Source organism: Pongo abelii, chromosome 1 (genome assembly GCF_028885655.2).
Source record: "Pongo abelii isolate AG06213 chromosome 1, NHGRI_mPonAbe1-v2.0_pri, whole genome shotgun sequence".
In the NCBI taxonomy this organism is placed as follows: Eukaryota; Metazoa; Chordata; class Mammalia; order Primates; family Hominidae; genus Pongo; species Pongo abelii.
In genome coordinates this window covers 75,172,479-75,198,674 of record NC_071985.2, presented here as the reverse complement: position 1 = coordinate 75,198,674, position 26,196 = coordinate 75,172,479, and the positions used below count along the sequence as shown (strand labels likewise).

Genomic DNA, 26,196 nt, shown 5'->3' with positions numbered 1-26,196 from the left:
CTTGAAAGAGAAAGTGAGGCTGGATGTAGTGGCTCACACCTGTAATCCCAGCACTTTGGCAGGCCGAGGTGGATGGATCTCCTGAGGTCAGGAGTTCCAGACCAGCCTGGCCACCATGGTAAAACCCTGTCTCTACTAAAAAAACAAAAATGAACTGGGCGTGGTGGTGTGCACCTGTAATCCCAGCTACTTGGGAGGCTGAGGCAGGAGAATCGCTTGAACCCGGGAGGTGGAGATTGCAGTGAGCTGACATTGCACCATTGCACTCTGGCCTGGGTGACAGAGTGAGACTCTGTGTCAAAAAAAAAAAAAAAAAAAAAAAAAAAGAAAGGAGAAAGTGACATTTGACTCTTGAAAGATTAGCAAGAGAAAACAAGGAATGATGTTTTAGGCAACAAGAACAATATATGTAGATAAGAAAAGCGTAAATTTTAAAAAGCATATTTGGGAAATAATGAGAAGTTTCATGAGGACATTGGGCATGAGAGGTCAAGGTGACAGATGCAATTGGAAAGGTAGGATAGATCTAGCTTGTCTGAAGGATGTCTTGTGCTTTGAACCTGTGGACCAGAGGATATGGATACTTTCAAACAATTGCATGATCAAATATTTTGTTTTAGGAAGATAATTTGGAGGCAAAAAGACTGAAATGTGAAGGTACTGGTAATACATATGGATAATAGTTAGGATACTGTTAGAATAGTCTGGGGGAGAAATAATGAAGGCTTCTTTAACCAAGGCTGCAACAATAGGGGTGTAGAGGGGCAAACTGAGCAGCATTTCCCGGATACTGTAGGGAACTTGGGTACAGTTGGATATGTGAGACAACAAATAGTGAGTCATTACTATCCTCCACTTTTCTTTTATCTTCCTTTTAAAAACTTCCCTGTCCTGGTCTCTCTTTAATTTTAAGGAAAAGAGCTGCTAAAATGTGTGCTTTATAGAGAAAGAAGCTTACTAGACCTTACATGTTCTCACGGCATTTAGTGATAACCAGGGTGTCCCTAAGCAATTGAGTAGTGATACCAGACCAGCTTCTGCATGGTACAACTTTAATGTATTATTGTTTGAACTTCATTAATAATTAGACTTGCGACGAAAGTAACCAGTTCAAATGATCTTATAATCAACTTTGTGCCTCAGCATCCGGAACTTTGAGAGAGCCACTGTGTTCATTTATCAGGAGGCATTCTGCTTCCTCTGTGGTGTGCCATTCTCTGACTTGGTAAAGAATATTGTCTCTCTGGCAGTTTTGTATTAGTGAGTTATACAAAGGAGGTCATAGCCAACCACCTGTACTTTAGAAAGTTAACACAGAAACACTGAAGAGGTATTTCTTCTTTGTGGTACTTCTCAGATTCAAGCTTGGCTCTATTTCCATAGCACACCAGTCCAGGCTCTCATTTTCTCACATTCGATTGACTACAAGAGCTTTCTGACTTGTCTACCTTCAGTCTCTTCCTCTCTTAAGCTGTCCTGCCCTCTGCTACTAGATTAATCTTTCTAAAAGATAATCTTTGTAGCATTCCTCACCTGCTTGTTGTCCAGTACCCATCCTTTTGGCATTCCATTTTCATCATAATTTGGCCTCAGATGTACCTACTGGCCTCAAATGTACCTATTGGACACATTGAGATGAAGTCTTGCTCTATTGCCCAGGCTGGAGTGCAGTGGCGTGATCTCGGCTTACTGCAACCTCCACCTCCCAGGTTCCAGTGATCCTTGTGCCTCAGCCTCCTGTGTAGCTGGAACCACAGCCGTGCACCACCACAACTGGCTAATTTTTTTGTATTTTTAGTAGAGATAGGGTTTCACCATGTTGCCCAGGCTGGTCTCGAACTCCTGAGCTCAGGTCATCCTCTCTCTTCAGCCACTCAAAGTGCTGGGGGTTCAGGTGTGAGCCACTGCAGTCAGCCTGTTTTATGCTTTTAAGTTTCTTCTCTTTCCTAAAGTAGTTGACTGTTATATAACATGTATTATCCAAAGTTCACAGGACACTCTAAATACCAATATTATGATATCTTTATTTTTAAACATAGAAACCTTTTTCCTCTTTGCCAAAAACCACAGTGACTCTCAGCTACTTGCATGTCTAAAATGGTCTCTGCATTTTTCTGTGGCTAGTCTTTATGATGGTTATAGATCAGTAATAGCCTTTTTGGAAGCATAATATTATGTATTAATCATGGCATTCTTAAGGAATCACTGCAATTAACCAGGTAGACCAATTTAGTTGGACTGTGGTCTGTTTTTTTAGTATGTAAAAACATGGGTTCAGGGGATAAAAACAACTCAACATTCATGAAGAATATATTTTCAGATGCTCTTACATTCCGTGATTTTTCAATACTGCTATGATTTTTTTACAGAGTTTCTTTACTTATGAAATTGATATAAAATAACTGCCTTGTCATAAGAATGTATAATAACTGAGAAGGGCAAAGACTATAAGCTAAATTTACTCACCATCTGCTACATGGGAGTGACTCAGTTCATTGCTCAGCAAACCCACAAGTTACTGTGTTGTGTCTCTGTGGGGTCTCCTGGGGAGAACAGAAACAATAAATATTAAATCTGTAAATGTGTCAAGGGGTCACTGTGGTTGACTCTTGGTTGCTAAAGGAAACAGAGGTTCTAAGGCCCTGTAAAATTATAATATTTCAAAATGAAAATGAATGAATTAATAGAAGAAGCTGAGACAAGGATCTTATTTTGTGTTTGTTTCCCTCTCATACCCTTGTCAATTAAGATTTTTTGAATCTCTTGCTCTTCTCCACTGTAAGCCTGCCCTGATATTTTCTAATTGGGTACAGAGATAATACATAACTGGCCAGGTATGGTGGCTCATGACAGTAATCTCAGCACTTTGGGAGGCTGAGGTGGGCAGATCACTGGAGGCCAGGAGTTCAAGACCAGCCTGGCCAACATAGTGAAACCCCATCTCTACTAAAAATACAAAAAAATTAGCTGGGTGTGGTGGCTCACACCTGTGGTTCCAGCTACACAAGAGGCTGAGACACGAGGATCACTGAAACCTGGGAGGCAGAGGTTGCAGTGAGCCGAGATCATGCCACTGCATTCCAGTCTGGGAGACAGAGCAAGACTTTGTCTCAAAAAAAAAAAAAAAAAAAAAAAAAAGAATACATAACAAAGAAGTAAGAAAACAATTTCAAGTGGTGATAAATGTCATAAAAGAAATAATACCAATTTTTTACTGCCCTTCATTAGATAAAGATGGTAAGAGAGAAGGCCTCTGGGCCAGGCACGGTGGCTAATGCCTGTAATCCCAGCACTTTGGGAGACCAAGGTGGGTGGATCACCTGAGGTCAGGAGTTTGAGGCCAGCCTGACCAACATGGTGAAACCCTGTCTCTACTAAAAATACAAAATTAGCCAGGCATGGTAGCTGGCTCTTTTTGAATGCCAGTAATCCTAGCTACTCAGTAGGCTGAGTCAGGAGAATCACTTGAACCCAGGAGGCAGAGGTTGCAGTGAGCCGAGATTGCACCATTGCACTCTAGCCTGGGCGACAAAAGTGAAAAAAAAAGAAAAGAGAAAGCCTCTGTGGGCAAAATGACATTGGAATTGAATGATGCAGTAGAGCTAGCCATACGAAGATTGGCGGCAAAAACAGTGCAGAGGCCCTTCTGAAATTCTGCTGAATCCATTTGAAGCCATGAGTGTGTGTGTGTGTGTGTGTGTGGGCAGGGGGCGGGGGGTATGTGTTTATGTATGGTGGGAGAGCTAGAGTGGGAGGAGGCTGTGCAATCTATTACCACCTTTGTTTCACAACATGGACTTGTCCATTTCAAGAAAAAAAAATGAGGCTGGGCGTGGTGGCTTACACCTGTAATCCCAGCACTTTGGAAGGCTGAGGTGGGTGGATCACTTGAGGTCAGGAATTTGAGACCAGCCTGGCCAACATGGTGAAACCCCGTCTCTACTAAAAATACAAAAATTAGCCCGGCGTGCTGGCACGTGCCTGTAATCCCAGCTACTTGGGAGGCTGAGACAGGAGAATTGCTTGAACCCAGGAGACAGAGGTTGCAGTGAGCCAAGATCGTGCCATTGCACTCCAGCCTGGGTGAAGAAGAGAGACTCCATCTCAAAAAAAAAAAAAAAAGAAAAAGAAAAAGAAAAAAATGAATGTCCCTATCTTGACATATTAATTTTGTAGAAATAAATTCACTTGCTAATACATGGGTTGGCCCATATAGCTCCTCCTTTGAAAATATTATTTTTTACAGTGACAGCTGTTAAACTATACCTAACATTCTGTGTAATATGAAGATGAAGATGTTAGAGATTGCAAATTTAATAGGGAATTGGAGATGGACCACAGGAAGAAGGTAGAGACAATTCACAACTTACTAGGATGAGTACGACACCTCATTATTTTTTAACAGCAGTGACAATACACACACATAAAGATAAAAAAAATGCTGGTCTAGCTTGAGAGGATCAGGGAATAGTCTAGATTCTATACACGATAATTTTAATCTGATCAATTCAAAATTTAAAAACAGGCTTCTGCTAACATATGTTTATACCTTCTGCTTAAGCTTGAAAATAAGTATGAGCTTTATCCACACTGTCCAGGAAAGGGGATGAACTGAGATAGCATTCCATTTTCAAGCCTGTGCCACTAATGTGGCTTCAAGAAAGCAGCTCTTACAGAGATGCTGTGGCTGAGCTGCCAAGGATGTAGCTCCTTGAACTGTTCATTTGGAAAAGAGAGTGCTTATCAGTTAAAAACTGAGAAGGCAGATGTGCTTTATTATAACAACTGTGTGTTTAGAAGTGACAGTTCTCAAGGCAGACTTGTGGATACCCCTTCTCAACTCAACCTCAGAATCTTAGATTCTTTCTTACTAGATGGCAGGCTCAGGTTCCGGATCAGTTCCATGTGGAATAAAGTAGTGAAGCATAATCTTTCTAATAAGATAGGTTCTTTATGGGCTACATTAGTTGAAAGACCAAATTACGGTGCAGGAAATGCTAGGTTCCCTGCCGTGCATCTGTGCTCTGAAGATCTTGGCTTCCTGACTTTGCCTCGGACAAGTTTTATGATCATGAGCAGTCACTTATCTACTGCCTCAGTCTTTTCAACAGGATAAACATGTTAGACCTTGGTGTTTTCTAGGGTCCAACAAGGTTTCATTACTTTATTATTCTGTTATATCTAGAGTATCTGTTTCAGTGTGGGCAGCCCTATGAGAGATACTGTCCAAAGTGTGTTCTTGAAGTAGCAAGCATGATTGTGAATAGTCTAGAATGGTCCAGAAACCACCTCATAGGAGAACCAGTTAACAGCAGGGATGATTAGCTTAGAGAAAAGAAAATTAAGACTGTCTTTGAATATTTTAATTAATGTCACATGGAAAAAAAGAAGTAGACTTAGTCTGTGTTGCTATAAAATATTTAATTGAGGTGACTCTTATAGGAAGTGCTCTAACCACAAAAGGAAAAACAAAACAAAGGGAATAGGAGGAAATTTTTAGAGATGATGGATAAGTTTATGGCACTGATAGTGATAATGGTTTCACAAGTGTATACTTATGGCAAAGTACATCAAGTTATACATATAAAATATCTACAACTTTCTGTATGTCAGCCATACTCAATAAAGCAATTAAAACTATATATAACTGAGCCTAGTTACTAGAAGTTTCAGATGTCCGGCTTACTATGTACAGTATAGCCCTTTCCTAAATGTCCAGTAATAAAATAAGCAGCCTATTGAGCTACATGTCAATAATGACATAGAAGTAGAAACAGGCCAGAGCAGTGGCTCACGCCTGTAATCCTAGCACTTTGGGAAGCCAAGGCGGGTGGATCATCTGAGGTCAGGAGTTCGAGACCAGCCTGACCAACATGGTGAAACCCCGTCTCTACTGAAAATACAAAATTAGCAGGGTGTGGTGGCGAGCGCCTGTAATCCCAGCTACTTGGGAGGCTGAGGCAGGAGAATCACTTGAACCCAGGCGGCAGAGGTTGCAGTGAGCCAAGATTATGCCACTGCACTCCAGCCTGGTTAACAAGAGCGAAACTCCATCTCCAAAAAAAAAAAGAAAAAGAAAAACCAAGTAGAAACAAAATGATTCTCTACAGACCATAAGACATTCTTACATTAATAAAGGCATTACAGTAGAATCTGATCACAAGAATTGGCAATAGGTATTAGTGATGCTACCAAGACTATTCAGAATGTTATTAAATTGCTTTTGATAGGGGAAAGTTCTCCTTTCTATTTAAAAACAACCTTCTTTAACAGTTATGCCTTAAATTTTACAAGGTTAGAGCGGTCCTAAAAAGCTAGGTAAGTCTACAGTATTTTACAGAGATGCTATAAACATGTGACCTCAACCACCCACCAAAATGTCAGGTAACTGCACAGTATCTTTTGTATTGTACTCTAATTCTTCGATGTTTGAGTTCCAACTATAAAATAATGAGACTTGTTTCCCTGTGATATAACTTGTAAGTTCAGTCTCATTACATTTCATTTTAGCTTTTCTTTAAGTAGCTTGAATAATCCTTAAAGTTAGAAAGCAGCATCTGATCTGTCTTTCTGTATCCAGAAGCATATAGTACAGTGTTGAGCAAAATCAAGACTTCTTTTTTTTGAGATGGATTTTCACTGTGTCACCCAGGCTGGAGTGCAGTGTCATGATCTTGGCTCACTGCAACCTCTGCCTCCCAGGTTCAAGCGATTCTCCTGCTTCAGCCTCTCCAGTAGCTGGGATTACAGGTATGTACCACCACACCCAGCTAATTTTTGTATTTTTAGTAAAGACAGGTTTATGATATGTTGGCCAGGTTGGTCTCGAACTCCTGACCTCAAGCGATCCTCCCACCTCAGCCTCCCAAAGTCCTGCGATTACAGGCGTGAGCTACCATGCCCGGCCCAGAATCAAGACTTGAATGAAAGAAAGAGTGTGATTTGTGCAGGATTTTACAGTACCACGATGGCACTACTACTCACTGTGTCATCTATATTTTGACCTGTTTGCTGGATCTTAGGAACCTGCAAAATCGTTGAAGGTTCATCTTTTAAAAAATAGTCAATCAGGCAAAGAATAGCTAGAGAATTAGGTTTTGCTCTCCTAGTCAAGAAGGGCATGGATCCTTTGCTACTTATTGATGTGTCTGTGTCTTAGTGAACCGAAGAGGCAGGTGATCTGACAGGAATGTCTTTTCAGTGTTTGACTCTCTTTCTATTGTGAATATATCCAAAGTACTTTTTGTCTTTCTAAACCCTAACCCAGATAAACGCAATGTATTTTTACACATTTTCTTTCCTTCTATGTGATTTCCTGGAAAGAATGAAAAAAACTACTAGTTATTGAGCACCTACCATGTGCTAGGCACTACGAGAGATTCCTTTGTATGCATTAATTTATTAAATTTTCAGAGCAGTTTTGCCAGCTAGGTGATGTTGCCATACAGAAGCTCAGAAGGCTAAGTAACTTATTCATGTCATACAGCTAGTAAATGTGACTAAAAGATGATGTAATAAGCAATGCCCTATTTTGGTCTTAGAGATATATTTAATTCTCGTTACTGTTGGATTTTTGTCTAGGCCCATCCCAGTAGTATAAACCCACTTTTGTCTGCATCTACTGTGGACAACAAAGACATACCTACCTCATAGCACACAGTGTGTCACCCCTTTTATAGTGTCCATCACACCCTACTTTATCTTTGTATTTGGATACCTCCCTAATTTTAAGCACCTGCGGGTCAGAAAGTGTTTCCTTTTTCATTTTTGTAACTACTGAAATAACTACCTAGCATGGTTTGTTACATTCAGTTTTCTTAATTATAGGTCCATGAATTAAGTCAAATGTGCTTTTCATTTTACAATGGAAATCTATATGTGTCCTGAACATGTCTGATAACCATGACACAGTGGAGTGGTTCAGGAAGAGCATTCTCAAGTGCAAGGCTCTAATTGGGATTGCAGCACTGACCACCTGCTTCCAGTACTCCAGAGAATGACACTTCTAGTTGTTAGACCATGGCTTTGGGACCATCGCCTGGTTTTTTCTCTTACTCTCTTATTGGGTATGAAAAGATTCAGAATATGTCACCCCTCCCCGCCAATATATCACTGTGGCATGAGGATTATTTTGAGGTAAAGGCGATTGAGGAAAAGCAGACACAGGACGAGCTCTCTGCCATCCCCCGTATGCCTGAAAGTCAAACATAAATTCCTCTTGTGAAGGTGCCTCGCCACTCACTTTCCATACCAGGAAAGGGATAGCAACCTTATAAATGGAGAGGAGATGGCACCAAGAAAGAGTCTATACAAACAAACCTTATTAACTAGTCTTTATCTGTCATAAGTTTCCCCATATATTTGCCTTCCTACAATTTGTCACCCTAGAAGCTCAAAGTCCTTTTCCTTTGTTTTACCACTTCTCTACAGAAGTATTGTTCCTTCTTAACATGCTAATAAACCCCAAGTCCCAAGTTTTTGTTTTTCTGAGACAGGGTCTCACTTTCTCTCCAAGGTTGGAGTGTAGTGGCACAACAGTGGCTCACTGCAGCCTTGGCCTTCCAGGCTCAAGTGATCCTCCCACTTCAGCCTCCTGGTTAGCTCCGACTACAGGTGTGTGCCACCATGATTAATAATTATTATTATTATTTGTAGAGACAAGGTTTTTGCCATGTTGCTCAGGCTGGTCTTGAACTCCTGGGCTCAAGCCATCTGCCTGCCTTGGCCTCCCAAAGTCCTGGGATTATAGGTGTGAGCTACTGTGCCTGGCCTCAACCCCAAGTATTAACCACTCCTTTGAGTTAGTCATTACTGAGTTTCTCCCATGTGTGTGCATACTACATGTGTTAATAAAGTTCTGTTTATGTTTATCTTGCTAACCTGTATTGTCTCAAGACTTATTTGCAGGGCCCCAGGCAGAGAACCTAGGAGGATAGAGGGAATAAGTTTTTCTCCTCTATGGGTGATTCATCCAAAAGAAATGTGAGAAATCATGCATTATTAACTAGTTAAATCAGAAGAGTTTCTTTTCTATTATTCCATTTTATGGACTACTTTATAACTCAGAAATGTTTTCTGTGAAGTGTTCTATTGGGTGCATGCTTATAATCCCAGCTACTCAGTAGGCTGAGGTAGGAGATCCCTTGAGCCCAGGAGTTCAAGATCAGCCTGGGTAACATAGCAAGACCCCATTTCAAAAGAAGAGTGTTCTGTGATTTATTACTGAATCTCAACAACAATAAAAAAAGTATTTGGGATTTGGAGAGGAAGAGGAGGAAAAGCTCACTGAAATGAGTGATGCTTTTAGGGCTTCAAAAATCCCTAGAATCTCTTTTTTCATTTCACCAAGTAGTGTTCTAGAAGAATCATTTTACCTGATATTGATGAACTTTCTATTCTTAAAGAATATCCTGAGAAAAGGACCAGGGCTAAATGATGGAAATTTTGAATGCAAGGATTTTTGAGGGGAAGCACAAAGGAAGCATGAGGGATTTTTGATGGGGAAACTGAAATACATGACCGCTTGTTGTAGTGCCTTGTACACAGCATTTTGTTAAACGTACCTAAATGTTTTAAGTGAAACTTGGTTTGCTCATTAAGATAACATATTTTGCTGGGCACGGTGGCTCACACCTGTAATCCCAGAACTTTGGGAGGCCGAGGTGGGTAGATCATGAGGTCAGGAGTTGAAGACCAGCCTGGCCAACATGGTGAAACCCCGTCTCTACTCAAAATACAAAAGTTAGCCGGGCATGGTGGCACATGCTTGTAATCCCAGCTACTCGGGGGGCTGAGGCAGGAGAATGGCTTGAACCTGGGAGGCAGAGGTTGCAATGAGCTGAGATCACGCCACTGCATTCCAGCCTGGGCAACAGAGCGAGACTCTGTCTCAAAAAAAAAATCATATTTTAATTATTACATTTAATACATAGTATATATGATTTTAACTTCTTTTTGTGAGCATCAGAGCCAAACCATACAGTTCCAAAATCATTTGATTAATTTTTACTTATTTTTACTGGAATCTTTTTGGGCAAGTCCTGTTTCTGGTTTATGTAAGAAAAAATGCTTCAGCTAGTACTTTTCAGGACCAAGTTAGTTGAGTGGAAACATCTTCCCTACCCTTTAAAAAGTCAACTAGAAAAAAATCCTATAACCTAAGAAGTCACTGAATTCTTCATTCACATTTGAGAGCAATTCAGGATGTTCCCTTGTTCTTAAATGTGAAATGTCTATGGCAGTGCTGTACATAGCAGTAGCACAGTCCTATCAAACAAAATTTAATGCAGAACACCAGTATATCTACAAGGCAAAAATGGAGCTGAGGGGGGTGTGTGTGTGTCTGATGTGTGTGGTGTTGGGTGTGTGTGTGTATGTGGTGTGTGGGATGTGTGTGTATGTGGTGTGTGGGATGTGTGTGTAGGGGGTGTGTGTGTGGTGTGTCTGTGGGTGCGTGTAGGAGGGTGTGGGGGGTGTGATGTGTGGGGGTGTATGTGGTGGTGTGTGGGTGTGTAGTGTGGAGTGGGAGTGTGGGTGTGTGGGGTGTGTGTGGGGGTGTGTGGGGAGTGTGTGTGTGGTGTGTGTGGGATGTGGGGAGGTGTGGGGGGATGTGTGTGTGTGTGGGGGGGGGGTGGTGTGTGGTGTGTGTGTGTGGGTGTGCGTGTGTGTTTAGGGATAGAGTATGAAAGGCCCAGAACCTTTTCCTTCTTATGGTCTCCCTCTTCCAGCTGAACCTATCCTCATCCTAGGCAGTACATCAAACATTTACTCCAAAACTTTAGGGACCTGAAATTTATTTGTATATACGTAATATTCTATGCTTATGATCATTTTACATTAAGATCTTTACTTTGCATAGTTTTTTGTTTTTGTTTTTAGAGATGGGGTTCCACTATGTTGCCCAGGCTAGAGTGTAGTGGCTGTTCACAGGCAGGAACGTAGCACATTACAGCCTGGAACTCCTGAGCTCAAAGGATCCTCCCACCTCAGCCTCTGGAGTAGCTGGGAATACAGGCACACACTACTGTGCCTAGCTCTACTTTATTTAGTTTGTTAAGAAATCATTTGGCACTTTGGGAGGCCGAGGCAGGCGGATCACAAGGTCAGGAGATCGAGACCACCCTGGCTAACACAGTGAAACCCCATCTCTACTAAAAAAAAAAAAAAAAAAAAAAAAATAGCCGGGTGTGGTGGCAGGCGTCTGTAGTCCCAGCTACTCCAGAGGCTGAGACAGGAGAATGATGTGAACCCGGGAGGCAGAGCTTGCAGCCGAGATGCTGCCACTGCACTCCAGACTGGGTGACAGAGTGACAATCCATTTCAAACAAATAAATTAAAAAAAAAAAAAAAAGAAATCATTTTTGGAAGAGATAAAAGGCTTGACAGCAACATATACATATTTCATTTAAAATAACTTGTTAAATAATACTTTAAATGTTAAATTTCTTAAAATTCTTGTTTTTCTGAGATTTTGGAAAAACGAAACCAAATAATATATTGTTAAGGGAGGCAGATCTCCATTCCTATTTCTTTAAGCTCATTTTCATAATTAATCTATTTATTTAGGCCTACAGACATACATCAATAAATATGTTTCTATTTGGTTATTTGTAGATATGTAACTCTTATTTGTCAGAGTAGAAAACTAAGACTCACAAAATACATGCTCTGGCTCTCTTAGCCTTGTTTCTCTTTGTATCATGCTGTAATTTGTATGGAGAAACCAGCCTGGTACTTAAGAGAGCAACTACAGAACCACAGAATCAAGATGCTGAATATGGATTAGTTAATTGTTGGGATAAAGTTAAGAGACTGTCCCTATGGTGATTTTGTCATTTTGCCTTCATTTGGCTACAACTGATTATTTATTCACAACAAGTAAATTAATATAACACATTAGCACTAAGATTGTAAAATTTTGAACTATGGATAATTTTTGTATTATTACTGGGGAAGGATTAATTTGACCAGAGATTTATCAGAACAATGTTTTCAACTATTAACTGAGTGTTTATCAAGATCTGTGGCATACAAAAGTTATTTTTGCTTTGAGAATTTTGATTCTAATAGTTCTTTAAATGTATACTCTTAATATGTGTTAGGTTTTTATTATTTATCATATTGCTTGTTTACAAAAATCTTCCTTTTAATCGTGGCCAGCCTTCCCAGAATCCTGAAATACTTCTTGTATTTGCATTGCAAAGAGTCATTATTATTGCATAAACACTTCAACTTGAGGGTGTGTCATTTCTTGGATGCTTGGTCTTTGGCTCTTCTGTCCATACTCTATCATTTTACCCTGATACCTCTCTTCTGTAGCAGTTTCAGTCATCTACTAAGGATTGGAACATCCCACTTTAAATACAAGTATAAGATCTATTCTTGTTGTTAGAAAGCAAGAGTGAATAAAGGTCAGCCGTTCAGATGACTGGCTGTCTGGTTTTTCTCTGTGAGCATCACATGTTAGGAAAAGCTAGTTCATCTCTCTGTGGCTTAGGATTCAACAGCATAAGCTGTCAGACTAACACTGATTGAAGGTAGACTGGGAGGGGGAAGCGCATCTGTCCAATGGCACGCCATTGGCTTCTTATTACAGCATTCTCCCCTGAGACACACTCTGCATGCTCATTCACCTACCTCCTCCTCTTCCCTCCCCTTCCTTTCCTACCCCTTCATTACTGATTCACAGCGAGAGGCAGCAGCAGCAGCAGTAGCAGCAGCAGCAGCAGCAACAACAGGGCTGCTTGTCACGAATCGAGGATTGCAATGAGCTCATCCTTTTCTCCTTGCAGCTTCACAACTGCCCTGGCTTCCTGGCTACTGCTGCTGCTGTCTTCTCACACATAGACACACACCCTTTCTCGCACACACATACACACACTCACACATTCTCACATGCTAGACCCTTCTAAGCAGCTTGTCCGTTTTTACACATGTATCTGAACTCTCCTGCATCACTCTTGGCCATTTTCTCGCATTCGATTGCTTTTGCCGTTTTTTATTTAGATCAGTACTTGATTTCATTTTCATTTTCCAGTCTACTTTGGGGTTCTCGCAGTGGATAATTTAGCCAAAATGTTTTTCTTGTGGAGACATTAGCTGACAATTCCCACCACAGACTGGCTTGTACGTCCTCCCAGGGAGACCTAAACCTGGCTCCCCTCCCACCGCAGTTCTTAAAATTGTGGATAAGAGATCCATCTTTCTCATTCTGGATACCTACTTAGTGCTCATGGAAGAAGGGGTGCCCTGCCCAGCCCCAGCTGCTAAGCTCACACCTCCTGTCAAAAAGTCCCAGGACATGCACGACGAGAGGAGCAAGCTGGTGAATGAGTATGCGTGTCGAGTGCTGGAACTTCTGGGGATGGGGCATCGTCTGTTTGTGCCTCGGCTTCTGGCGGTGAGATTGTTTTTCATTGAACTTCATTTGTAGGGAATCTGCTATCCTCTGTGAAAATTCGTTGTATCTCTGAAAGAGGCTTGTGGTCTCTGTTTTTCTTCTCCTTCTCCCCATTCTGCCGAGAAGGAAATGCTGAGTGGCCACTGTTGTGCAGCTCATTTGGAGCCTGGTCCACACCATCCCTTAATTGGTTAGAGGAGATCATGGCTCTTTTCTCAGAGCCCAGGGTCACATTAGTGGCATTATCTCTGTGGCAGCAAAAAAATGGTTTTCTGCCTGGCTAGGCTCAGCAATAAAGCAGAATACCCAAGTGCTTGATGTAGGCATTCTGTTATTTATATCTCCAAAGGGTTAAATTTTACAACAGACATAGCAACTTATCTAGACTGCGTGTGGTTTGGTTTCTAACCTCCCCATTTGATTGCCAATTTGATTGTTGTTTTGTTTTGTTTTTTGATAGAGAATTTTACCACCTAAAAATACTTTGGTAGGAAATTGTAGGTTTCTCTCCTAGAATGATTGAACTGTTTATCTGTGAAACAGCTTAAAGCTGCTGGCTTCTGTGCTGTGAATCTGGGAAGTCTGACTTGCTTGTTATTTGATTTCCTGAATAAGAGAAAAATCACCCTTCCTCATTTCCTACCAAGGGTTAAAATTAAATACCCACAATCGCTGTTGCAGGCTTGAGAACTATACCTAGCAACTATTCTATAAGGTAATTGGTTTACAGTAGTCCTATACCATTATGTGGTAATGGAATAAGAATAATTTAGCCTTGTCTGTTTTATAGAATGGAGTTTAATACCATTTTAGACTATTTCCTCATTATGGTTCTCTCATATTAAAGTCTTTTCAGTACAGTATTTACATGACTGAATTTAACTCTTTTCTCTCCCATATCTCCCTTCACTATAGTTCATCTCTATTTATACTTATCTTTACAATTACTAGTTCAGTCTTTATGTATGTATTTACATGCAAATATAATCTCCTCTGTACAATCATAACAGACATGTTAGGTAGCCATGTAAATAAGAAATTTCTCATCCTAAGTAAAGTCTATTTGTCATTGCAAAACAAAGTTTGATGCAATGACTAGCATACAATTATAGGGGAGTTATTTTTGAGAAATATAGTTCCTTTGTCATTTAAAGAAGAAATAAAAAGAGCTGAAGACATGTGTTTTAATGTCCAGGTGATGTCATTATTTCCCTGAACCTCATCTTTTTCTTAATAAAGGAGAAAACTAAGGATTCATGATTCTATTTAGAAAGGGGTTTTGTTTTGTTTTGTTTTGTAAGTGAAATAAGCATTTTATTTCAGGAGTTTTGATATTGTGAAGTGCTAAACTATATTTCAACAAATTCTCTACATCTCTGAGGAATCAGGCTTGGTCTAATATATTTCTGCATCCTAAAGACTACTCAACTTTGTGACTCAAAGGCTTCCAATGGTTACTTTCCAGTAATTTGGTGCCACCTCTCTTTGGCATTTACATTTTCAGTGTTTTGAAGGAAAACATAAATTGGTAATTAAGAATATTTTGCATATTCAACTCTGCATTAGGGATGAATTTAAACTGCCTCTAGTCTGAAAAAATTAATTAGCAATAAAATCCACAGGGAGTTGGGTTCTCAAGCTTGAGCTCTTTGGAGGTCATGTATATCTGTGTATTGCAATTGTACCAACTCTGTTTGGTTGCCAAATTAGGCATCTGAAGTAGTGCATCTCTCAGGTGGTCTTGAGACCTTACTTAGGCTCTGTCAGTTAGAGCCTAAGTAATAATGCCACTTGCATTATGTGTGAAAAGCATATGCTAGGCCAGATGCAGTGGCTCGTGCCTGTATACACAGCACTTTGGGAGGCCGAGGCAGGCAGATCACCTGAGGTCGGGAGTTTGAGACCAGCCTGACCAACATGGAGAAACCCCATCTCTACTAAAAATACAAAATTAGCTGGGCGTGGTGGCATGCTCCTGTAATCCCAGCTATTTGGGAGGCTGAGACAGGAGAATTGCTTGAATCTGGGAGGCAGAGATTGCGGTGAGCCGAGATCGCGCCATTGCACTCCAGCCTGGGCAATAAGAGCTAAACTCCATCTCAAAAAGAAAAAGAAAAGCATATGCTGATTTATCTTGGGGGCCACTTGAAAATCTCTGGCTTTGTTTTACACAGTTGCACTTGTAAAATTATTGGTAATTCTAGGGTACTCTACATTTTGGGAAATTACAAGTTCTTTAATTAGCAATATGGCTGTGAGTTGGGATCTGCTATTCAGTAAGTTACTGCTCAAAGTTTAGCATGTGTACCAGGGGGAAGTTGTTCAGCCTTGTGTTATTGAACTGGTTAATGATGTGGGATCAGTGGCTAATCTGCACAGGACACTCCTAAGAGGAATCCTGCCACGTGCAGTATTGCAGTCTTTTCATTTCTAGTCAAGAGGAAGTACTAAAGTGTAAAACATCTCTTTACCTTTTTAGTCATGTTTCAAACATGAATGCTTGTGGGTTAAGCACATACAAGTACTTTATTTTACTTTTAAGATCCCAGTATTTTTTTTTATTATAAAACAAGTCATTTTTTAAAAAATCAAATAAATGAAGATTTACCAAGACAGTGTTGTGGATTTGGTCTCTGAGCCTTATTACTTATTGTTCCCTGATTCACAGAGGGATCATCAAACTACTAGAACTCTAAGCTTCTATAACCTTCAGTTGGAAGAAGGTTACTGATATAATAGAGGATGCACATTTGGCATTTTTGCTTGTTACCCTTCAAAGGTACACCCAGTAAAGGACAATTTTCCTTTAAAAAATCAGGTACAAGCATGTCATTTTAGATATTACCACAAGGCCTAAATTCTATGCGTAGATTTACCAAACATGTTTTTCTTTTGTGAAATTAAAATACTGAAACAGGAGATGCAGATATCCTAGACATCAGCTAAGTGGTATTTCACTTTTCTAAAGCCTGTGCTTTCAAATGGTTCTCAGACCTCCAGAAATTTTTAGCTGAATAAAAATTCTGTTAGATACCATAACTAAAGGAAAAACAAGCCATTTAGGATAAAAATAGTGAAGATAAGAAAGAGAATCACATTTAGATTTTTTTTTCGAATAGTCCCCTAAAAGAATCAAACCTAGAATCTGCTGCTTATTAGAGGCCCTTAAAGAAAGATTTATTCAAGAATAGTGAGAAGTTTGGAATAGAAGCATCTGGAGCTAATACTCAAACAGTGGAAGTATTTCCACCCACCCTACCTCTTTCAAAAACAAAATCAGGCCAAGCGCAGTGGCTCGCGCCTGTAATCCCAGCACTTTGGGAGGCTGAGGCAGGCGGATCACCTGAGCTCAGGAGTTCAAGACCAGCCTGGCCAACATGGCAAAACCCCATCTCTCCTAAAAATACAAAAATTAGTCAGGTGTGGGGATGGGCGCCTATAATCCCAGCTACTCTGGGAGGCTGAGGCAGGAGAATCACTTGAACCCGGAAGGTGGGTTGCACCACTGCACTCCAGCCTGGGTGACAGAATGAGATTCTGTCTTAAAAAAAAACAAAAAAAACAAATTCACCTTAAAATATGATACTCTTGCACTGAATTTTTCAGTGGGAAAAACACATTGAAAATGGTATCAGCAGTGGCATGTGGCCAGAGTCCATACTCTGTAAGTGTGTGATATTTGGAGAAGGAGGAGAAACTTTGACTTTGCTCGTATTCAAAATCTCCCCTTTTCCCTCTGGATTTTTTTTTTTTTTTTTTTTGAGATAAGGTCTCAGTCACCCAGGCTGGAGTGCAGTGGTGTGATTTTGGCTCACTGCAACCTCTGCCTCCCAGGCTCAGGCAATCCTCCCATCTCACCCTCCTGAGCAGCTGGGACTACAGGCGCCCACCACCATGCCTAATTTTTGTATTTTTTGTAGAGCTGAGGTTTCATCTCATCTCTACAAAACTGGAAAGGCTGTTCTTCACCTGGGAAATTCTTGCCAAGGCTGGTCTAAAACTCCTGAGCTCAAGTGATCTCTCCAGCTTGGCCTTCCAAAGTGTTGGGATTACAGGTGTGAGCCACCGTACCCGGCCTCCCTCGGGATTTTTAATTTTTGCTACTATGTGCCATAAGAAGTTATCAGATCATTATATGTTAAAATTAGTGTTAGCTAGAGTTTGAATACAGCTACTCATTTTTCACAGTGAATTGAAGGAGGGTTGATTATACATATGCAAATGATCTAGCTGTCCCTTTTTGTAGCCATTTTAAGGTTTCATTTTGATCAAATTACTTATGCTGATATATTGCATCCTAATCTTGTTTGTTTTTAACTTTGTAGACTTTCTTAAAACATTAAGTTTAAGGAAGGATGAAAGAGCAGAGGAAAATATGTCTTCCCTTTTTACCTCTGTTGTTAACAGCTGCAAGGATTGCCCTTTAAAGAGAGGTTACAACTTATAACAGAACTTAAAAACCCAAATGCAGAAGTTGCCATGTATACTTCTGATATCCCCCAAAAAATCTAAAAATCAATTTTTATATGAAAATAAGTCCTAAATATACTCCATAATTTCCATTGTATACATCTTGACTTTTGAATATTGGATATGCTTGAAGTGGAGCCTTAATAAATTCATGGAACAAATTTATGTCGATATCTATTATGTGCCGGGCAATTTGCTTAATTCATATCACTGGGGTAAGTGCAAAGGATATTTACATTAACATTCTACTTACCTTTCCCTCTGGATATTTCTTCCTACCTACTTGAAAGGAAAAAGAAGTGGGACTTGTTTAAATGACTTTACTTTTATCTTTTTGTATAGTTCTATTCAAATGAAGAAGTAATGTCACCTTTGAAATGTAATTGGTAAACATGGTTCATATTATTTAAAAGGATTTGTCAGAAAGCTCAGGGAGCAAAAGATGTGGTTGTGTAGTAGAGCCACTAATTTCAAAAAGTCATCCTTTATTAGTTCTTATTCTATTTTATTTTATTTTATTTTATTTTTGGAGACAAAGTCTCGTTCTGTTGCCCAGGCTGGAGTGCAGTGGCATGATCTCAGCTCACTGCAAACTCCATCTCCTGGGTTCATGCAGTTCTCCTGCCTCAGCCTCCCAAGTAGCTGGGACTACAGGTGTGCGCCACCACACCCAGCTAATTTTTGTATTTTTAGTAGAGATGGGGTTTTGCCATGTTGGTCAGGCTGGTTTCGAACACGTGACCTCAAGTGATTCACTCTCCTCGGCTTCCCAAAGTGCTGGGATTACAGGTGTAAGCCACTGCGCCCGGCCTATTAGTTCTTATTTAAAAGCTGGTAGAGTTATTTTCTTTATTTTCCAAGGGAAGGAAACATGCCTCTGCTTATTGAAATTGTCTAAATCTTATTCGTATTATCTTCTGGCTAACATTACTTAACTAATGTTGGGAAAGGAGTTGCATTTTCATTATTTTACTCTTCCCTTGCCATTGTTCTGAAAGCAATATAGAAAAGCTCTAAGAATTTCCCAGTTGAAGAACAGCCTTTCCAGTTTAAATCAGTTTTTCTAGCCTGAAGGGATTTTGTACAGTGAGCACAGATGTATAATTGTAAACCAGAAGCCAGCACAACCTATTTTGGGTACTTGGTTTGGTTTTTGAAGTGTTAGTCTGCCTTTTAGGGGTACATTTTTAAAGCATAGATCTTATGATCGCAAGATCATTCGTTAAGCCTCTTCATTGTCAGGGTAAGGGTTTAGTATTCATACAATTATAAACTCAATTATAAGCACTAATTATCTGCATAGCCAGCTCATTAATAATTAGTATGTGTGCAGGCATGGTAGCTCACTCCTGTAATCTTAGCTACTAGGAAGGCTGAGGCAGGAGAATGGCTTGAGGCCAGGAGTTAAAAACCAATCTGGGCAACATAGCGAGACCCCATCTGTAAAAGAAACAAACAAAAAAACAAATTTGCCAGGTATGCTGGTGCATGCCTGTAGTCCAAGCTACTAGGAAGGCTAAGATAGGAGGATTGCTTAAGCCCAGGAGTTTGAGGCTCTAGTGAGCTGTGATTGTGCTACCGCACTCCAGACTGGATGACAGAGCAAGACCCTGCCTCTAAAAAAGTAACAACAATAATAACAATAATTAGTGCTAGGATGGTGAGATAGTAGCACTAGGATGGTGAGAACTGGTTCTGGAGCCCTGGTTGAAGTCATGTTTTATTTTCATAAACAGCACTACTACTTGTATTTTAGACTAATAACATTACATTAATGCTTGACATTCATAAAGCTTATTTATTTATTTATTTTGAGACAGGGTCTCACTCTGTCACCTAGGCTGGAGTGCAGTGGTGCAATATCAGCTCACTGCAGCCTCCATGTCCCGGGTTCAAGCAATCCTCCTGCCTCAGCCTCCAGAGTATCTGGGATTACAGGCACGTGCCACTATCCCCAGCTAATTTTTGTATTTTTAGTAGATACAGGGTTTCACCATGTTGACCAGGCTGGTCTCGAATTCCTGACCTCAAAGTGATCCGTCCACCTTGGCCTCCCAAAATGCTGGGATTACAGGTGTAAGCCACCATGCCTGGCCTGTAAAGCATATATATTTAACAAAATAATATGTGTAGGATGATTCAAATTTTGTTAAATATGTGTAAGATATGTACGTAATGATGGGGGAAAGGACTATAAAAAATGTAATAAAATATTAATTATGTTTATCTCTGTAGTCAGACCTTATGTTAGGCTTTTAACAAATTTTTTATTTTGGGCCATGAATATGTAATCAAGAAAAAGTTTATGACCCCACCATGTAGACAATACACATACATATGTACGAATTATGATTGAAAAAGTATTCTTTTAAAAAAAAAAGCCAGACAACTTTTGATAAATTCTTAGTGAAACATCCAAATCTTTGCAGAACAAGAAAACATTCAGTCTTTGCAGAGCAAGAAGTGTCTATCCCTCAATTGTAGAGGGAAAAACCTCTTAGATACAGTTGTCAGCAAATGAAGAGTTATCTCTGTAAGCTTATAATCTGCTTATGGCATTACAAAGGCATTTGAGGTAATACTTAATGATTATGGAAGTCTCTGGAAGATAGAAAATTGGAGGAAAAAACCCATCAGAATCAAAGTAGGACTAACTACAGGTTGTCTTCTAGAATACTGGCAAGCAAGGTTTTTGTTTTATTTGTTTTTTGCTTACTGGCATTTTTGTTTTCATTCACAATGAAAGTAGCTGTATTGCAGCCCATAAGAAAAATATAAGTTCTTCCAACTTAGACTGCCCACTTTATGGAATTAAAAATATCAGTGAGGCCAGGCACAGTGGTTCACATCTGTAATCCCAACACTTTGGGAGGCCTGGGTGGGAGGACTGCTTAAGGCCAGGAGTTTGAGACTAGCCTGTGCAACATAGCGAGACCCCCATCTCTACCAAAAACAAAACAAAACAACAACAACAACAACAACAAATTCTTTTTTTTTTTTTTTGAGATTGAGTCTCACTCTATTGCCCAGGCTGGAGTGCAGTGCAGTGGCGCGATCTCGGCCCACTGCAAGCTCCGCTTGCTGGGTTCATGCCATTCTCCTGCCTCAGCCTCCGCAGTAGCTGGGACTACAGGCACCCACCACCACGCCTGGCTAAAATTTTTTTTGTACTTTTAGTAGAGATGGGATTTCACTGTGCTAGCCAGGATGGTCTTGATCTCCTGACCTCGTGGCTCTTTTTTTTTATATTTTTTTATTTTTAGTAGAGATGGGGTTTCACCGTGTTAGCCAGGATGGTCTCAATCTCCTGACCTCGTGATCTGCCCCTCTCAGCCTCCCAAAGTGCTGGGATTACAGGCATGAGCCACCATGCCCAGCCAAAAAAGAATTCTTAAAACGTAGCTGACATGGTGGCACACGCATGTAGTCCTAGCTACTCGGGAGCCTAAGGTGGGAAGGTCTCTTGAGCCCAGGAGTTCGAGGCTGCAGTGAGCTATGATTGCACCAATGTACTCCAGCCTGGGCAACAAATTGAGGCCCTGTCTCAAAAAACAAAAAACAAACAAACAAAAAAATCAGTGAGAACAAGGTACTGCTTTTAGTCACTAAGATATCTATTTTTGAGCATATTTGAGCAACACAGATGCTATCACCCCTTGTATTTCTTTTGGAGTTCAAAAAATGCATTCTTATGCCTTAAATTATTTCATTCTCAAATACTTGTTTTTTTGGTGTGTGTGTGTGTTGGTGTTTTTGTTTGTTTGTTTGTTTGTTTGTTTTTGAGACAGAGTTTCACTCTTGTTGCCCAGGCTGGAGTGCAATGGTGCAATCTCGGTTCTCTGCAACCTCCACCTCCTGGATTCAAGTGATTCTCCTGCCTCAGCCTCCCAAGTAGCTGGGATTACAGGCATGCGCCACCACGTCTGGCAAATTTTTTTTACATTTTTAGTAGAGATGGAGTTTCACCGTGTTGGTCAGGCTGGTCTTGAACCCCTGACCTCAAGTGATCCACCCGCCTCAGCCTCCCAAAGTGCTGGGATTACAGGCATGAGCCACCAAGCACGGCCTCATTCTCAAATACTTGTGATTAAAGATATTCCCATTTTTAAAATGGGAAACTTACGTAGCACTACAAGTTTGCCAAAGTTGAAGTTAAAATGAATTTATTACATCCTTTGCAACCCTGAGTACCTTTAATGTGTCAAGTACTCCAGAGGCTGAGGTTAGCAAATTGAATAAGATGCAGTTTTCACACCTTAGTATACTTGAGCCTCCCTGCCCCATGGTTGCCAGATCTCCTCTCTTCTTGAGCTTAACTGAGCTGGGCAATCCATGTGATTTGCAGCAATATCAACACCAACAATGTCTAGGAAAGGACAGCCACAGGGAACTCTGGCTTCTCGTGTCCAGAGACTTAACCTGAGTTGGGCTTCAGCCCCACCCTGGTGGGAACCCCATTGCTGTACCCTCCCTGAGGCTATTAGCCTCTCCTAAGCAGCATCTCTGCCTACATGGCCATCCCTGCTTGACTAGAGGTCCGGTGTGTGAGAATGTAGGATTCTTCATTCTTGATACCAACCTATCTGCTTTTGTATGTGCTAAAAGGCTGGATTTCAAATTAGGCCTTGGCAATATTAGAAAATTAGATAACTATGCTACTGTCTGCAGAGAAGAGATCACCCGTCACCATTTTGGGGCATCTGTTTCCAGGTAACTAGAGGTTAATTGCACTGAAAATAGAAGAGGTGCCTTCAGAGGACTTTCGGTAGTGAAGAAAGGGTTAATCCTGTTTCTCTACAAACCCTGGAAGCAGTTTGTCTGGAATTGTCCAAACCACTACCAGAGAGCTAACATCAGAACTGGTATTACATGTGAAAAAGGAAGTCTAGGGATGTGTAGTATGTCTGGTAGAATTGGTAGCTGGACGCTTTCCCCCATAATTCAGCAGTTGATATTTTAGTTAGACAGGCTCTCTTTCAGACTGAAGTTGTTTCCAGTAACTGTCTTTTCCAGCTAAGTTAAGGTGAGTTGAGAGCATGCTAAGCATTCTCCACCACTTGTCGCTATTGCATCTGTATATTTATGAGGAAAGAGAAATCTGAGATGTACTGGAGTTTTTTGTTTTTTCATTACCACTGTTAGCCTAGCTCCATTTTTTGATTACTAATTTGTGGACCTTTGTGAAACTGCCTGGTATGAATATGTTCTTTTCTTTCACATTTCTGTTTAAAGGTCAGGGGAAAAGGGAAGCAAACTGTAGCAAAAGAGAGATGAAAGTAGATTTCATTCATTTATTCTGTTACAAATTTTAATTGAGTGCCTCCTATATTCTGGGCATTTTTCTTGTTGCTGTGGATATAGCAGTGCGAAAGACAAACAAAGAGGGGAAGAAGGGGAACAGATGTAAAACTGGAAAGTGAATTGGTGGGGAATGGGCTAGGAGGAAGAATTTAAGTGCTCAGAGAAGGTCTCACTCAGATCTTACATTGATCTAAAATCTAGATTGCAAGATGTTGCTAGGATTGGACTACATGTCTTGCTAGTCATGATAATGACTTGGACCAGGGTAGTGATGACGAAAACTGAGACCCTGTTACAAGCAGGAATTTCTCTGGCTTCCTGCCTACTTTTTCAGTGCAGTCTTTAATCAGCTTTACATTTTAATTTAAATAAAGTAGTATTTTGACATAGCATATAGTTACGTGATTTCTGGGTGCTTTTTTTAATTGTTGAAGTTTTTGACTATTAAGTACTGACAGTGAAACATCTAATTTGTTTTTGGCTTCTGTGTACTCATCTTCCTAAATCTATAATATGTATCACAGTGTTTGCCAAAGTTGTTTATAGCTGTTTATTAAAATATTTATTGTCTTTCTTATTATAAAAGCGTTATACAGAAAGTATAACAAAATGTAATGGAAAAAAATAACCTTCAGGTTACAGTGACCCACGCCTGTAATCCCAGCACTTTGGGAGGCTGAGGTGGGAAGATACCCTGAGCCCAGGAGTTATCAGCTTGGGCAACAGAGTGAGACTCCCATCTCTATTAAAAATAAATAAATAAATAAATAAATAAATAAATAAGTAGCTGGGTGTGGTGGTGTGTGCCTGTAGTTCCATCTACTCAGGAGGCTGAGGCGGGAGGATCACTTGAGCCTGGGAGGTTGAGGTTGCAGGGAGCCATGATTGCACTATGCACTCCTGCTTGGGCAACAGAAGGAGACCCTGTCTCAAAGAAAGTAAAAATAAGTAGTAACCCATGATTCCACTATACAGATAAACATTTTGTTTTCTTTTTAGTCTTTTTTCTGTGCACAGATATATTTATTTCCAAATGGTTTTTTATTTTTTGAAGAAGTAAATTTGGTAAACAATAGTTTTCATAAGAGATCAGTAGTTATGTGGTTTGTTTCATTTACTTTTTCATAGCATTCTTCAAGGTATGGGATCAATTTCCTATTCTTTTCACTTGAACTGCTGCTGTCATTCGTTGAAGAGCCATCTTCCCATTAGGTGTTTATTGTGTAACTGATGTATTTTGGTTGCATTTTCTATGTCTTCAGCCAGCTTTTTAATAATATCCTTAAAATGTTCATTGAGCTGAAGTCGGAGATTAGTCCTAGAGTTAAATTTCTTTTCCTTTTTTAGCCTTATTCTTTTCTCAGAGCTATAACTTGGTAAGCTTTGCCAGGAACCATCATTCCAGTTTTCAGGTAATATGAATTCAGTATGTTAGTTTGTTCATTAACTCTTAGATTGCTTCTGTGATTTATGGTGATTTATTTCAGCTTATAGCAACATCATCTAAATATTGAAATGTTAGAAATATCTTCTTAAAATGTTTGGAACTAACTTAGATCTTAGCTATAAAAGTATATTAAAGAAAATATAAATTCTTTTTGAAATGTATTTGTCCTCAAAGGCTGAAATGTAATGACGGTTCTTGATGATTATTTTGCAGACCTCAAAGGAAGACCTTCTGCAGGCTGATTTTGAAGGTGCTTTAAAGTTCTTTAGAGTTCAGCTTCCAAAGAGATACAGGGCAGAGGAAAATGCAAGAAGACTGATGGAGCAGGCTTGCAATATTAAAGTAAGAACATGAGTTTTTATATAATAAAGGTAAAATATGAGTGCAGAATAATATGGCAAATTATGTAAAATTTTTTTTATATGTTGCAAGGTTTGATTATGTTTAAGGTTAGACTGTGTATGAACTGGTTTCTCCCAGATGTGTTTGTCAGGCTAATATGTGTATAGTAGCTGTACCTTCTAGTAGGACTTAGAGTGAAAGTTGGCAGGCTCAGATTATAACAATAGGAAGACAAACATTTATCTCATAGGTGGGGCTCTAGAGTGGGCTGCTGTGATAGTGGTTTCCATGGAAGCAGACTTAGTATTTAGCTTTTGCCATCTGTTTTAAGATTATTTAGGACAAAGCAAGAAAAGCTTGCTTAGGCAATGCTTTCATTTCTCTAAGTGACTTGGAAAGTTTGAGTCTTGATCTACCCATTCCCATCCCACACCTGCCAAATATCTGTGGATACATTGGTCCATGTCACATGTCTGATAAAACTAAACACATTTTATAAATCAATGTGAAATTGAAAACTCTTTCCAGAAACTTATAGTATTAAGGTGAGAGAGCACTCTTAAAATATTTGGAACTAATTTACTGATGTTAATTCTTATACCTCTACAATATACCAGGGTATCTTTTTATCTAACTATAACATAAATATAAATTGTTTTCCTAAACAAACAGAGATCGTGGTCTTAGGGACTATACATTCTTGCAGAAGGAAACAGACAATAAGCAACATAATAAATATATTATTTATTTAACATGTTATAAGGTGATAAATAGCTGTGAAAAAAAGAGAGTAGGGGAAGATAAAGGGAGATTGGATTGGTGGGGGAGCAAAGGTTATGATTGTTATTAGATAGTCAATGTGGACCTCACTGAGTCAATGAAGGAGATGAGAGATTAGTCATGGAGATGTCCCAGGGAAAAGCTTTCTAGGCAGAGGCAATAGCCAGTTCAAAGGCCCAGATACTGTCTCATGCCTGGGTGGGCTTGAGGAACAGGAAGGCCAGTGCAGCTGGAGTGAAGTGAATGAAATAGGAGTAGTAGGAATGCTCACAAAGAGCCAGAAAATGTAGGCCATTGTAAGCATTTAAGCTTTACTTTGAGTGGAGCAGGGAGCTCTTGCAGGGTTTTTAGTGGAGCAATGATATGATGTGTCTGAGGTTTTTAAAGGATCACAATGGCTATTTTGTTAAAAACAACCATAGGAAGGTAAGAGAAGTAGGGACATCAGACAGGAGAT

The 26,196-nt window shown here is 39.9% G+C and overlaps 1 protein-coding gene across 21 annotated transcripts in view; it reads left to right on the top strand.

Annotated features, from left to right (window-relative positions):
- Positions 1–26,196, top strand: part of RABGAP1L (RAB GTPase activating protein 1 like) — an 857,048-nt gene that overhangs the window by 650,146 nt on the left and 180,706 nt on the right. For 18 of the 21 annotated variants that reach the window (XR_010140177.1, XM_054551197.1, XM_024245486.3 and 15 more), the window contains 1 exon segment: positions 24,831–24,959. Coding sequence is in view for 20 of the 21 variants with exons in the window: in XM_054551197.1 (XP_054407172.1) it covers positions 24,831–24,959 (129 nt within the window). In the remaining variant the exon portion in view is untranslated. 21 annotated transcript variants of the gene reach the window in all.